Here is a 12,707-nt window from a genome sequence, read left to right as displayed (position 1 = left end):
ACATGTCGCCCACTTACAGACTCACCGGCAGTCGTGTGAACCTACCCACCAATGTTTAGAATGTCTCTCTCTTATGTCAAGTACCAAATCCATGGACAGTGCTATAGAAACAACAACTTTGATCTCTACATGTAAATGAAATGTGTTATCTGTTTGTTGCGTCATGGAAGTTTCTCCAAACAACCCTTGCGCAGCTGCCCTTGGCTCATCTCCCTTATCTGCCCTATCAAGGAGGAGAATATTAAGCTCCCAATGCTCCAGGCCATTGTGTGTCTCACTGATAATCAGATGAGATTTTCCAACCCAGGAAGGTTAAGGCAGTGTTCCATTAGATATAGATCACAGTACAATGGAGTCCCATTCAACAGAAAGTCATTGTGAAAGCACCATGGTACGATTAAAAACAGTGTGTGTTAAGCACAGAGTAGGGCTTCAACTTTAAGCCTGCCACAGCATGCATCCCATGGACAGGAAGCAATCACTTCAAAGTCTGCTTCTGTTAGTTAACTGTAAGACCTCACATTAGATTAAAAGGTAGGTTGCAGCTACGGTTCTGGTGGAGCTCTCTTGTGAATTCTCTGTAGACACGGCTTAGAAGCAGACTTAGAGCTACTCAGAGGCAAATGCAGCAGTTACAAGTTTGTCCAGGAACCTAGAAGGCACAATGCAGTATGTGCACAAACATGTTTGGCAGCATACAATACATGGGCCAAAGAAAGGTACCACTGCTGGGGCAGCAGGCCTTGAACCTGGGCTACTGATTCTGCAAACAGGAAGCTGGGAAGCAGTCAAGAACAGGTTAGCGCTGATAAAGGAGCTATAATGTGTTGCCATCTCCCCAGCAAAGGAGATTGGACAGCACTAGGATAAATACCATGGCCAGGAATCTGTGACTTGGCTGGACAAGAGGAATTGCTGGAGTCACCTCATAGGCCCCAGATCCACTCAGTTCCATCCTCAGCATCACTATTAGGCTTGTTCAATTCATGGGCGCTTCTACAACTAGGCATCCGCTTCTCCAGTCACCAATCCAAAAAGTCCCTCTTCTCAGCCTGCAAGCTGGCCATGCAATATCGGGCACTGAAACCGTGTCCAAACTATGGGGGCCTATATTGCTAGCTACAAGCAATATTAAAGCAATTACTTTGCCATTACTTTTCAGAAATGATCCAGTGTGGACACAGTTCCTCTGCCCTGGGACCAACTGGCAACCATGGCCGAGATGTGCATGAGCCATGTTTCTCCATTCTGCCCTAAGGCACTCCTTTGCTGGGTCAGGGTCAAACCTCACCGCCAAGTCAAAGCTGCCTGAGACACATCAACCTGGGGAAACCGGCTAATGCTGCAGATTGGGGGAAATGCTGGACCCCTTCTCCACAGAGGGAAAGAGAGAACACGCACACCTGAATACCTCACCAACACTGGCAAGGAACAGAGGTTGGGGAAGATGCCTTGGGATGCCAGCTCCACCACCACCACCACTTCACAGCCCGCAAAAGGAAGGAAGGATGGCATACTTCCCCAAGCAGCATGTTCTAACAAAAAATTAGTTTCAAGAGTCACCAAAAGAGGACTAAGCCAAAGAGGCTGCATGAACTTCCCCGCACCCCCATGGCATATGCAAAACGCAGTTCATATACCCACCTGTCTGTAAGATGTTCCAGCTTAAAGATGTGCACGGTCTCAGTGTTGCTGGAAGCACACAAGAACTGCGAGTCCATGCTAAACACTAGGGAGCTGATGTTCACATATCTAAGGACAAGGGTGGGGGGTGGAAACAAAAAGGAGGAAGAGGAGGAGAGGTTGCTGCTGCAGGCACAAAGCAGAAGAAGAGGTCAGTCTGTGTTAGGTTATGGCCAAAAGAAGCAGATCTGGGAGATCCACACGCCAGGGTGGAAAATTAATACACTAAGATCCGATTAAGCCTGCTGCGAGCCAGCAGTATGTGAGCAAGTGATGTGTCGCATAGTGGCAAAAAGGAGGAGCTGGGAAGTCCCTGCTTCAAAATCTCACCCTGGTCCTCCACTCACTTAGGCAAGCTGCTATTCTCTTAGCGGCAATCCCTACATTTGCTACACAAGTCTAATAATACTGGCCTGCCTTAGCAGGTTGTTGTATGAGCTACTGACTTAAGGCAGGCAAAGCCCTTAGGAAAAGTGCTATATGCAGACCAGCTACCATTACTGAAGTGTCAAATCACCTTTGATTTCCTCTAACCAAAGAAACAGAAGTTTAGGCCTCTGCTTATGGCTAGGGGGATTAAAGTGGCCCACCAGAGGTAAGCCGGCAACTCCTAGGAATTTTGTCAAGTGTCTTCACGGCTTGGTCACTACATCTCAACTATAAATGACAGCACACCATATGTGTCTAGAGTGCTCTGAGCAGGCCTCAACAAGGCTATATGATCAGCAGTTTGAAACAACGCTGTTTTGGAAAGAGGGTCTTTATAACATAAATAGGCTCTGCATTTTACGTAAACCAATGGAAGGGGGAGGTTTCCATAAAAGAAAAAGTAGTGTATAGCGCAGATGAAGTCAATAAGATACTCATGTTTAACTGCTCATATTATGTAAGAACTGGAGGGAACCCCCTCCCATAACTCCTTGTATTTGTATCCCTGTGGGTGTGTCTACATAGCAGTTTCCCACAATGTCTCTTTGATGCTTTATTACTAATGAGAACTCCAGGAAGAAGTCTCAGAAAAGCAACTACACCGTAGTATAGGAAGCCTTGGACACTGCTGCAGTGACTCCAACAGTTGCCGTAGAACTTCCCGAATGTGCTGTGTTAGGGGTGTGCACGGAACCCGCCAGTGGCGGTTTGGTTCAAGTTTGAAACAAACCGCTGGTCCACGAACTGGTTTGTGAGAACTGGGGGGTGGTTTGGTTCATGCACACAAAGTGGGTCGATCTGGTTCAGGATGCTTGTAAAGGGGAATCTGTTAAGGATTCTCCTTTATAAGCATCAGGGGATCCCTAGCAACTAAAACCGTGTTTAAAAGAGTGGCAGGGTGGTGGTGGTGGTCACCAAAGGCACGGCAGCTCCACAATGGTGATGGCTCCTCTAGATCCCACCAGTGCCCCTCCCCCCCCACATAAACGTGGGCCAGTGGGGCCCCGGTTCTCCTCCCTGTGCTGATGGGGAGAGGAGTGCCGGTGGGGCCTAGAGGAGCCACTACAGGCCCACCACTGCTGTGGAGCCTCCGCACCTTAGGCAACTTCACCGGATTCCCCTTACGAGCACCCTGAACTAGCCAAACTGGTTCGATCTGAACTGGCCCCCGGTTTTGGGGGGCCGGTCCAGTTCAAGCTTAATCTGGTCAAACTGAACTGGTTTAAATCAAACCAAGTTCGATTTGAACCAGTTCTGCACACCCCTACTGGTGATGCTTGGGCACCAGGTGCTTTACAGGGATCACATATCCTGAACTATCATGTTTAGTCACCGAAAAAGCCACTTCAGCACACATTGCCTGGGGAAAGTCACAACAGAATGACAATGACCACCAACTGTTATATACATGGGAACGCATTTCATATCCTGTTATTTAATCTGGGTCACTGGTTTAAGAGCAGCAAACTGACCTCTTCATCCCTCTTCTGAATTCATATAGTTTTTGTCCTTCAGGGATTGAAAATACACGAATGACAGTTCCCTGAAGGAAAACAAAAATGTATAAGGCATAAGAGTCATATAGCAATCAGATCCAAAGGACCAGAAGCAACAATCTTCCTGGATGCTTTCACAGAAGAGTTTATAATATACAAAAACTATTTGGACACATACATTAGAATAAAAGGAACACTAGCAGCCAACCTAAGAAAGTTCTCAGATCCTGAAGAAATAGCATCGTCGTTAGAGGTGGAGTAATTAAAGTTCATGTGATAACGTGGTTAGACAGGGGAGAGCTGGGATCAGATCTCCACACAGCAATGAAGCTCACTGGGTTATTTTGGGCAATCATTCTCAGCCCCCTCCCCCTGCAGGGCTGTTGGGAGAAATACTGGGAAGGAAGAGAACCATGTACCCAGAGTTCCTTGGAAGAAGAATGGTATAGAAACACAATTGATTAAATTAATACATATTATTTATTACTACTAGATGCATTATGGGCTGGTTCAGGCGTCACACTGAACTTTGCTTAGACCTGGGCTCGGCAAGATGTTCCTGAGCTTCGGAAACATGCGCTCCCCTTTCCTATCCCCATGACAGCATCTACAAGTGGACCTCGGCACACACAGTCCCAACCACGTTTTAGTGTATCTGTGATCAGGCAATTGACACCTGACCTCGGTATGCGCAGGGAGGTGGGGAGAAGGTTTTAAAAGGGTAACTTTTGATGTTTTGTGGTGGCTGGAAATTATCTCAGAGGTCATTTCCAACTACCATTTTGAAGCAAGGAGCCATTTTGTGGCTCATTTGTGTTAAAAAAACCCCACTGCCTTTGATTTTTCATGGGGAAATGGGCACAATTTGGCATTTTGGGGGCATTACTGAACAGCTGGGGACCTGCAGAGCACAGTATGACACTTTCGTTCCCTGATTTCCAACATTTTTAGCACCTTTAAAAGCATTTTTTGCCCTGTAGGAACTGGAACCAACCAACCCTCCTCCCCCACCATTGCCATAGACTTAATGCCCTGTTATCCATAGTTTCATTACGTGGAAATCGGTTAAAATGAGCAGAGATTGGTCATGTCATACGAACCCAACAATCTCCACTTATTCTATTTGCTTCAAATAACCCAAGATATGTACTCAAGATAGAAGTGCATTAGAGATCTCGAGTTACCCGAAGCAAGCCGTTAGAATAAACCAAGATTGGTGGGTTCAAACATCACAATCAATCTTGGCTTATTTTAATCCAGATAGGAAGTAGACACTCGTGTGGGGGTGGGAAGGCAGAGCACACATTCCCAAGGCTCAGGGACGTAATACGAAGGTTCTACGTGACATGAGAACCAGTCCAATATAGGTGGCACCCATTTTAATACAACCCACTTCTAACTAACAGTGCAATCCTAAGTATATTATCTACTCATAAGTAAATCTAAAAGAGTTCAACTGAACTTACTCTAGAAAACATGCTTAGGATTGCAGCTTCAGACTGCAATCATAAAAATGAGCTTTTCTCTTCTCAAGCTCCTCTAGAGACTCATGAACTCCATAGACCATTTCTGGAGTTTTGAGTTAATGGGTATGTTATGCAAGAAATAATTTCAGAAGTCATTTCCCCCAATGTTTTCATATACATGCAGATTTAAATGGTTTGTAATGTCAAGATTAGTCCGGGCACTTCAGCACTCATAATAGGCTTAATTTAGGCAAGAGGCCGATATTGTGGAGGCATACATGCTAACAGTTTTCAGGTACTTAAAGTTGATTTTTCAAATATATGACAATGGAACACAATTTTTCTGTGCTCATGGAAGGCAAGGCAAAAAAAAAACAAAGCTAAAAAGAGCAAAACCTTTTAAACTGCATTTTGTGAAATTTTAACTGTTTTATATTGTGTTTTAAATTTTGTATACTGCTTAGAGATATATCTATCAGGTAGTATAAAAATATGATTAAATAAACAAAAATGGAATGAAATACTAGAAGTCTTTTCCTGAACAACAAAACTGATTTGCCAAAGTAAACAACAATAATCAAAACGTTAGTTATCTTTTCTGCCCCACACACTCCAAAACTCTGTTCCTCTAGGAGAATACAAGCACTGTGGGGAATTCTCTCAGATGGCAGCCGTTTCCCTCACTCACCTTTTCAGAAGCACTTGCTAGTTTTGATCCAGTGGAGTTGAAGGCCAGGGCAGCAAGGGGCCCATCATGGGCAGCAATTGAGCAGACATCTTTCTGTGATTGGGAAAGTGTAAAGTTAGCGGAAGCAGGAGCCAAAGAATCTGCAAGTTCATGAAGAAAATTTCAGGCTGTTCCTCAAAATGTGTACAAAGAACAGTACTGCTTTCTAACTCAGGGGTTCTTACACTAGGGGGTGCTCAGATGCTGCTGGACTTCAACTCCAACAGCTGGGGACCCAACAGCTGAGGACCAAGGTTGGAGAACCCAGTTCTAAACCATTGCACAAGTCCCTTCAACCATCCCACTGCTCATCTTTACAATCAGGAAAGACTTCACATGACACGAGGGCAATGGCTCTCCTGTGCTGTTGCAACTGGTATGCAGAGATACAGCAATCCTGGCTGCTAACCACAGTTGGATTTCTCCTCCAATTTGTCTAACCTCCTTTTAAAGTCAGCTAAGCTAGTGGACATCACCACCTCTCGAGGCATTGAATTCCAGAAATTAACTTCCTTTTGTCTTGAATTTGCTGCCAATCCATCACACTAGATTACTTTAGGTTCTAGTGTTGAGAGAGAAAAAGTGAGAAACAGCTCTCTACCCACTTTTCCCACATCATGCGTAGTTTCATAGGTCTCTATCATGTTCCTAGAGGCAGCCCATGAAGGCAGCGCTGGGGGGTGGGGCCTGTGAGGGGTGGCGGGAGGTACCTTTAAAAATCATTACCTTCGGTTCCATTCACACCTGGCAGCCCATGAGCCACGCAGCCCCACCTATAATCTTGAGCAGAGGCTGCCCTGCCTACAGTGCTCATCTAGCCTCTGAGCATGTGAGGCAGCCATTTGCATGGTCAGCACCAGGATACTGGCCATGCAAATGGCTGCCACGTGTGCGCAGAGACCAGATGCACGCTCTAGGCAGGGCAGCCTCTGCACAACACAGTGCTGGTGTTTGCGGGGGGCTGCCAGGTGCAAGCAGTACCAAAAGGTAATGGTTCTTTAAAGGTACCTCCCACCACCCCTCACAGGCTGCCTCTGCATGTCCCCTCCTTTGTTTCCCCGCTAAAGAACTCCAATCACTGTAGCCTCTGAAAGATCTAGAAGTGTTTATCATGTATTGCTCTCACACTCCATTTACCATTAGCAAGCTCATCATGTAGTCAAAGTGAACTGTGACAACATCCTGTCCACTGCACCATTCCTGATCACCCATGAAGAAAACCCAGTAATTAGCAAGGTGGGGAGGATGGTGCAGAAAGAGCAGGAAGTCAATGGCAGTGAACAGGACTGAGAAACAGCAGCCGTTGTAACAATTTAGGGAGGTTTCAAGAACTATTTCTGCTTTTCTCTCCCCCTCCCTGCAAACCAGTACTCTTAACTCAAAAACTGGAGAACTTCCAGTGCAGCCCAAAATGGCTTTACCTTCTAGACAGAAAGTGGTCCACTATGGTAAGGGGTTCCCTGAGAAGGGTCGCTGAGCCACATTCTGCTACATTAATGAACTACGTTCATAAACTCATGAGCCACATTCGACTAAAGTCATGCTAATAAAGGGTTTAGGAGCAAATGAGGCGGTTCCCATGATCAGTGGGAACCGCCAGATGGGGTTAAGTGGGGAGAGTGGGCACACGACTGCCAGCTCCATCATGGAGCCGGTGGGGGCTGCAGTGATTGGGGGCCACGCTGCCCCCGGAAGTTCCAGCATGCCCTGCGCAAGTGTGCAGGGTATGCTGGGGAAGTTCGGGGGTCTACTCATGAGTTGCCACGGCACGAAGTTGCGGCGCAGCAACACACAATCCGAAAGCCTGCGTTAGCGGAGTGCTCACTCCGCTAACCTGGGCTTAGGGGAGGGTAACTTTAGCAGGTTACCTGCTTTGGGTTACCCTTTATTGGTGAGACTGGGCTCAGCTGCAAGCCCGGTGGTTCTCACACACGCGCAAAATGGAGCCAGGTTCCCCCTTAGCCCGATTTCACCCGATAGTGAGAATCGCCTCAATATGTCCTTTCCTCTTTTAAAGAGGTGTCCGCAAATCTCCCTCCATCTCGCTTTAATTCTGCTCTTGGCCAGAACAGGAATTAAAGTGTGTTAAGGGCTTACTAAGATGAAGTAGAGGCTCTTCATCCAGAGCCACAAATCACTTTGTTACTTACCAAATTATTTCCATCATACAACACAATCTCTCCAACAGTCGAGCTACCAGGGTATGCCAAGTAAGAATTGGAATGATTGATAGAAAGTGCACATAAACCTAGCAAGGGGGGAAAAAAAGAAGGCATTGTTAGGCAGAAATTGAGCTCACAGTCTAAGCAGGGTATTTAAGGACCATGGCAGAGGAGTGGCATCTATTCGGAAACAAGCTCAGCCTGCACCACAGTGGCTCTTCTGGTTAGCTGCAGGCTGGGATGCCTAACAGCAGAAAATCTCTGACTCTGGTGACACCTAAAGGTAAGAGAGGGTACCTGCAGTGCTTTAATCCTTCACCTAGAATGCATATGAAGACTATTTGGCTACAAAACAACATTTTGCACAAATCCACCCATTGCTTCATAACCTATACTTAGATGCAAGACCTTGGAAGATCAGAGGGATACTTAATGAATTCTTGGGAAGCTGCTGGCAAGGCTGGTTTCATGCAGTCCTTCAAGATGGTGGGAAACGGGACAAAAACAGCAACACGAAGAGCTCGAATGCAAGTTGAAAGGGAGTGCTTACTCCACCAAGTAGTATATACAACTCTATTTCAGAGGGTTTTTCCAGGATTTCCGCCCTTAAGCAGGAACGAGCTGCTGTTGTTTCAGCATGCGTTTTTAAAGTTAAGTTGTAATTGATTTTAAATTGCTCGATTGTTATTGTGATGTAATTTCCCTAAGCCATCTATAGGCCACCCTGAATAATGCTGTAGAAAGGCAGCATAAAAACCACTGAAACAGAAGGACTCCAGAGCACACATTTATCTGGAACTCTAAAGTAGTGCCTGCTGCAGCCTCTGTTGAAATTTGAAGGCAACAAAATCAGTAAAATCTGTATTTAACTGGGCTTATGCAAGAAATCCAAAGGGCCTGTTACGAAGGTACTTCAAGCAACGGCAGTTTCAAGGTTAAAGGGCTGCAAGAATCCCAAACAGAGAGTGTGTACAACTCTTGGACAGGAAATGGAAGCATGTCTGTGTTTCAAGCAAATGGTGGTGCCAGGATATGCTGTCTTGGCAAGGCCTCAAGAGCCAGGAAGCATTTGCTAAGGCCAGCTATTGTCTGACATCATGAGTGAGAGCTTGCAGCATCACATGACTGATCTCTTTCTAACCCTTCTCTGCCAGCTGCTATAGTCTTTTCAGCTGAGATGAGCTATGGAAAAGAATTATGCAAAAGGGAAAACAGAACCTGGAAGAGGAAAGGAGCTTTGTGTGGAGTTTTCACCAGAGCAGGAATTGGTAGCCTGAGAAGAAGAGGCAGGTCACTACTTTATATGTATATGGAGAACTGCACATACTTCAGAGTTGCCACCTTCCCTCACCCCCTACTGCATGGAGGCTCTGTGGAGGTTTAACAGCTTGTAGTGATCAGACACGCCCCCCATAAAGAGTTAACTGGAAGTGAACCCTGTCCTGACTGACAGACTGATGAACTACAGGGCTAAGCCAATCAGCACACCAGGTGGGTGGGACCTAGAGAGCTGTTGGGAGGAAGGAGAGTTTCTTTGTTAGAAGAAGCTATGCTGGAGGTGAAAGAAGCACGGGCAGAAAGGCTTTGTGAGAAGCAATGGAGTTTTGTTCCCTCATGGTCAAAGCTAGCTTGGAGATTTCTCTCATGGAATGATCTCTGCAGCTCCTTGAAAGACAGGAGGGCAGGAAACTTGAATTCTCATCTAGAAGTTGGTGAGTTCAAGACAAAGAAAGCCAAGACTTTGGTCTTCGGGAAGTTTAGTCTAGGGAAAGTTTGTTTAGTCAGATTTTGCATTTTCTTTTGTGTGTGCTTTGTATATCCCTGATACTGGTCTATTGTTTATCTGCAACGTAACTAAACCAAGAAACACTAGCCTTCACCATCCAGCCAGGGTGTTGTAAGACTCTAAGTTTTAATTGTGCTTTTGTATTTTCCTACATACCTGTTCCTTGCAACTGGATAACTATGATTTTTAAAGCATGCCGCCCCAACTTCATCTGAGGTGCTTTTTGAAGTATTCTTGTAACTACTGAGTATTTTTACCTATAACTAAAAGCTGGGAAAGCCTCTGACAGAAGCAATCTGTGGCATCTGAATAAAACAGTTTTTATTTTTGTTCTTTTCTTTTACAAGCCTCATCCGAGTGGATTTTTAACTCAGGAGAAGCAGGGGCTGAAAGGGGGCTTTTCCTCTGGTGCAAAACACACCTTAGGAGCTCAGCAGCTATTAGTTTTCCCACCACATGTAGGCTTGCGCATGGAGGATTTTTGTATACTTTTCCAATAGCAAAATAAAGAGAGTTTTCCCTGGGATTTCCACCCAAGCCCAGGGTGTGTGTGTAGCCCTGTCGATAAGTGGGTGGTGGCGGCAGCCTTTAGAACCTACCAAAAATAAAGAGTTTTAGGAGTAGCCTTTGCCAGAAAGCTCTGCATGGATGAGTCAGCATTTCTTTCCCTCACATGAGCTTGCTCTGAGAGAAAGTCTGCGTCTTGCCTAGTCACTGCATCTCCCTGCTAGACAAAGCCACACATTCTGCGATGCAGCTATTAAACACACGATCAAAAAAGAAAAAGGGATGCAATTCTAATCACACTGGCTGACGGCTCAAGAGATGTGTTTCCTCTCTTCCAGAGCATGGGCTGAATTGGGAAGTTTTGACCACTGGCGCAACAATGTTTACAGAGGACAGGGGGACTTGAGCGCAGCAACCCAGCTCACTGCATCCCCACAGAACCTCCTAACGTTTGCACTTTGTTAGGATGTCAGCCACTGTCAGGAAGCATCATGCTCCCACCTTGTCCACAGAGTCAACTCCCCTGCTCTGATCACTTCTGGACAGGCACTATAAGCAGAGGCAGGAACTGCAAATCTTATAAATCTTCAATACAGCCTCAGTAGTAAAATACGCTTAGCCTCAGACAGGTAATTTCCAAAAAGCTGCAATCAGCTCCTAAACCTGATAAGATTCGGGTTTCTCACAGACCCGTTTTTCCCTACTTCACCTCTAATTCCGTGGCCTGCTTCTTTACACGCTCAGCTACTTTTGACGCTTCTTCAGCCTGCTCACAAGAAACCCCAACATGTACTTTGGCAAACCCCACAACTGTTCCTGTCTTACAGGGACAGTCCTTGAGGCTATCCTCACGATTGCTGGAAATTGGGCTAAGGGAGCCCAGCCCACTTTCCAGCGGTCGTGGGAACCACCAGACTTGCGGGCAAGCCCGGTGGTTCAGCAGCAGCTAGCCAGAGTGAGTGCTCTGCTAACCCCGTTTTGGTGATCGCATGCCACAACGACACACAAGTAGATTCCCAACCGAGTGGCTACAACAAGCCTCCCGGTGTTGGGGGTCCCCCCAGAATGCCTCGCGCATGTGTGCGGGGCATGCTGGGACTTCTGGTGGCCATGGGGCCACCGATCCTCAGCGCCCCACTCATCTCCATGAGTGAGCCAGTAATCGTGTGGGTGGCTGATCCAGGGAGGGCGAAGTGCTTGTGTGCTGGGAGAGCGGGCCAAGCCCACATGAGTAGTGTGGAGAGCCTCCTTATTTTCTAGAACCTGTCCCTGATAAAATCACTGCCCCTGGTTTTGCATTTGGGGGAATGCCTTTTTCAAACGTTGCTTGTGCAAGTCACACGGAAGTAAATGCAAACACATGAACACTAAAGCACCAAGCTGTGCATGGCCTGATATTTCACACACTGCAGACATTTTGTGGCACATATATTGAATTGCTTAATTACATAATGTAGGATAATTATGTTTTTCTGGTATAAATTTACCAAACAGTCGCCCCCTTGGCATTGAGGTTGTTCTCACACCCACCCTAACCCAGGCAAGGGAAGCCCAGCCTGGGTTAGGCTAGGTGGCAGAGCAGTGGCGTCTAGCCTGGCTTTTTACCCCAGTCATTAGCAAAGGTTAAGGGAGTGAGTACTCCCCTAACCCGTGCTTGCTGCTCATGTGCGAGCTTGTGCTGCTTCCAGCCTGGTCACACAGACATGAGCATCTAGCACACCTATTTCCTGAGGGAATCCCCCAATGCACTGCACTCGGTGCATTGTGGGATCCCTGAAGACTGGGACATGTCATCCTGGCCTCTGGAGCTCCGTATTGCAGCACAGGTTGTCTGGGAGCACAGTCTGTGCTCCCAGGAACACGTGAACCCTCGTCGGGGGAGGGGGGCAGGGAAGGCGAGTTTAACCAGGTCATACTTGCTACCGCAAGACCAGCTCTCCTCTGGTCTGTACTTACATCACTGTATGTATTTTCATCACTGAAATGTTGGAGTCTATGTTCTCAGGTTCCTGCTAGCGGGTCACATTTGTACCCATAAACTCATAGGGAACCAGCCTGAGATTATCTCTGGAAACATCTGTGAAAGGAGCCTGCATACTTGCAAGTTTCACACTTGCAAAACCCTGTGGGCATGCAAATATGGGGGAAGAGAGATAGCACAAATTGCATGCATAACATTACACAGGAAATGGCCTGTGTGGCATGCAAGCCAGATCACGGCAGCTTAAAGAGTCAGGAAACCTCTTGAAAAGGAGGACCTTGGACTCATGATCTGTAAAAAGCCATGAAAGAACATTTAGTGAAGCCTATTTCCTGTCATCATTTGGAGATGACTTAGGATCTAGCGCATTCTGAAGCTAAACAAACCAAGTCAGAAGCACAACAAGTCAACAGGCCCAGCTAGAGGTTTCACCTGGGAGAATCAAGCAGGGAAAACATGCTGAGAAAGAA

General features: G+C 46.5%; 1 protein-coding gene across 5 annotated transcripts in view; it reads right to left on the bottom strand.

The window, feature by feature from the left end:
- WIPI1 (WD repeat domain, phosphoinositide interacting 1) overlaps nucleotides 1–12,707 on the bottom strand; it is an 87,696-nt gene that overhangs the window by 12,169 nt on the left and 62,820 nt on the right. For all 5 annotated transcript variants that reach the window (XM_053287863.1, XM_053287862.1, XM_053287861.1 and 2 more), the window contains 4 exons: nucleotides 7,952–8,049; nucleotides 5,763–5,855; nucleotides 3,585–3,655; nucleotides 1,645–1,752 (listed from right to left, as the gene is read on the bottom strand). In XM_053287863.1, coding sequence (XP_053143838.1) covers nucleotides 1,645–1,752; nucleotides 3,585–3,655; nucleotides 5,763–5,855; nucleotides 7,952–8,049 — 370 coding nt within the window. The remainder of the gene's footprint in view (nucleotides 1–1,644; nucleotides 1,753–3,584; nucleotides 3,656–5,762; nucleotides 5,856–7,951; nucleotides 8,050–12,707) is intronic.

The sequence above is a fragment of the Hemicordylus capensis genome, chromosome 2, assembly GCF_027244095.1.
Source record: "Hemicordylus capensis ecotype Gifberg chromosome 2, rHemCap1.1.pri, whole genome shotgun sequence".
Classification (NCBI taxonomy): Eukaryota; Metazoa; Chordata; class Lepidosauria; order Squamata; family Cordylidae; genus Hemicordylus; species Hemicordylus capensis.
This window is presented reverse-complemented; position numbering and strand designations above follow the sequence as displayed.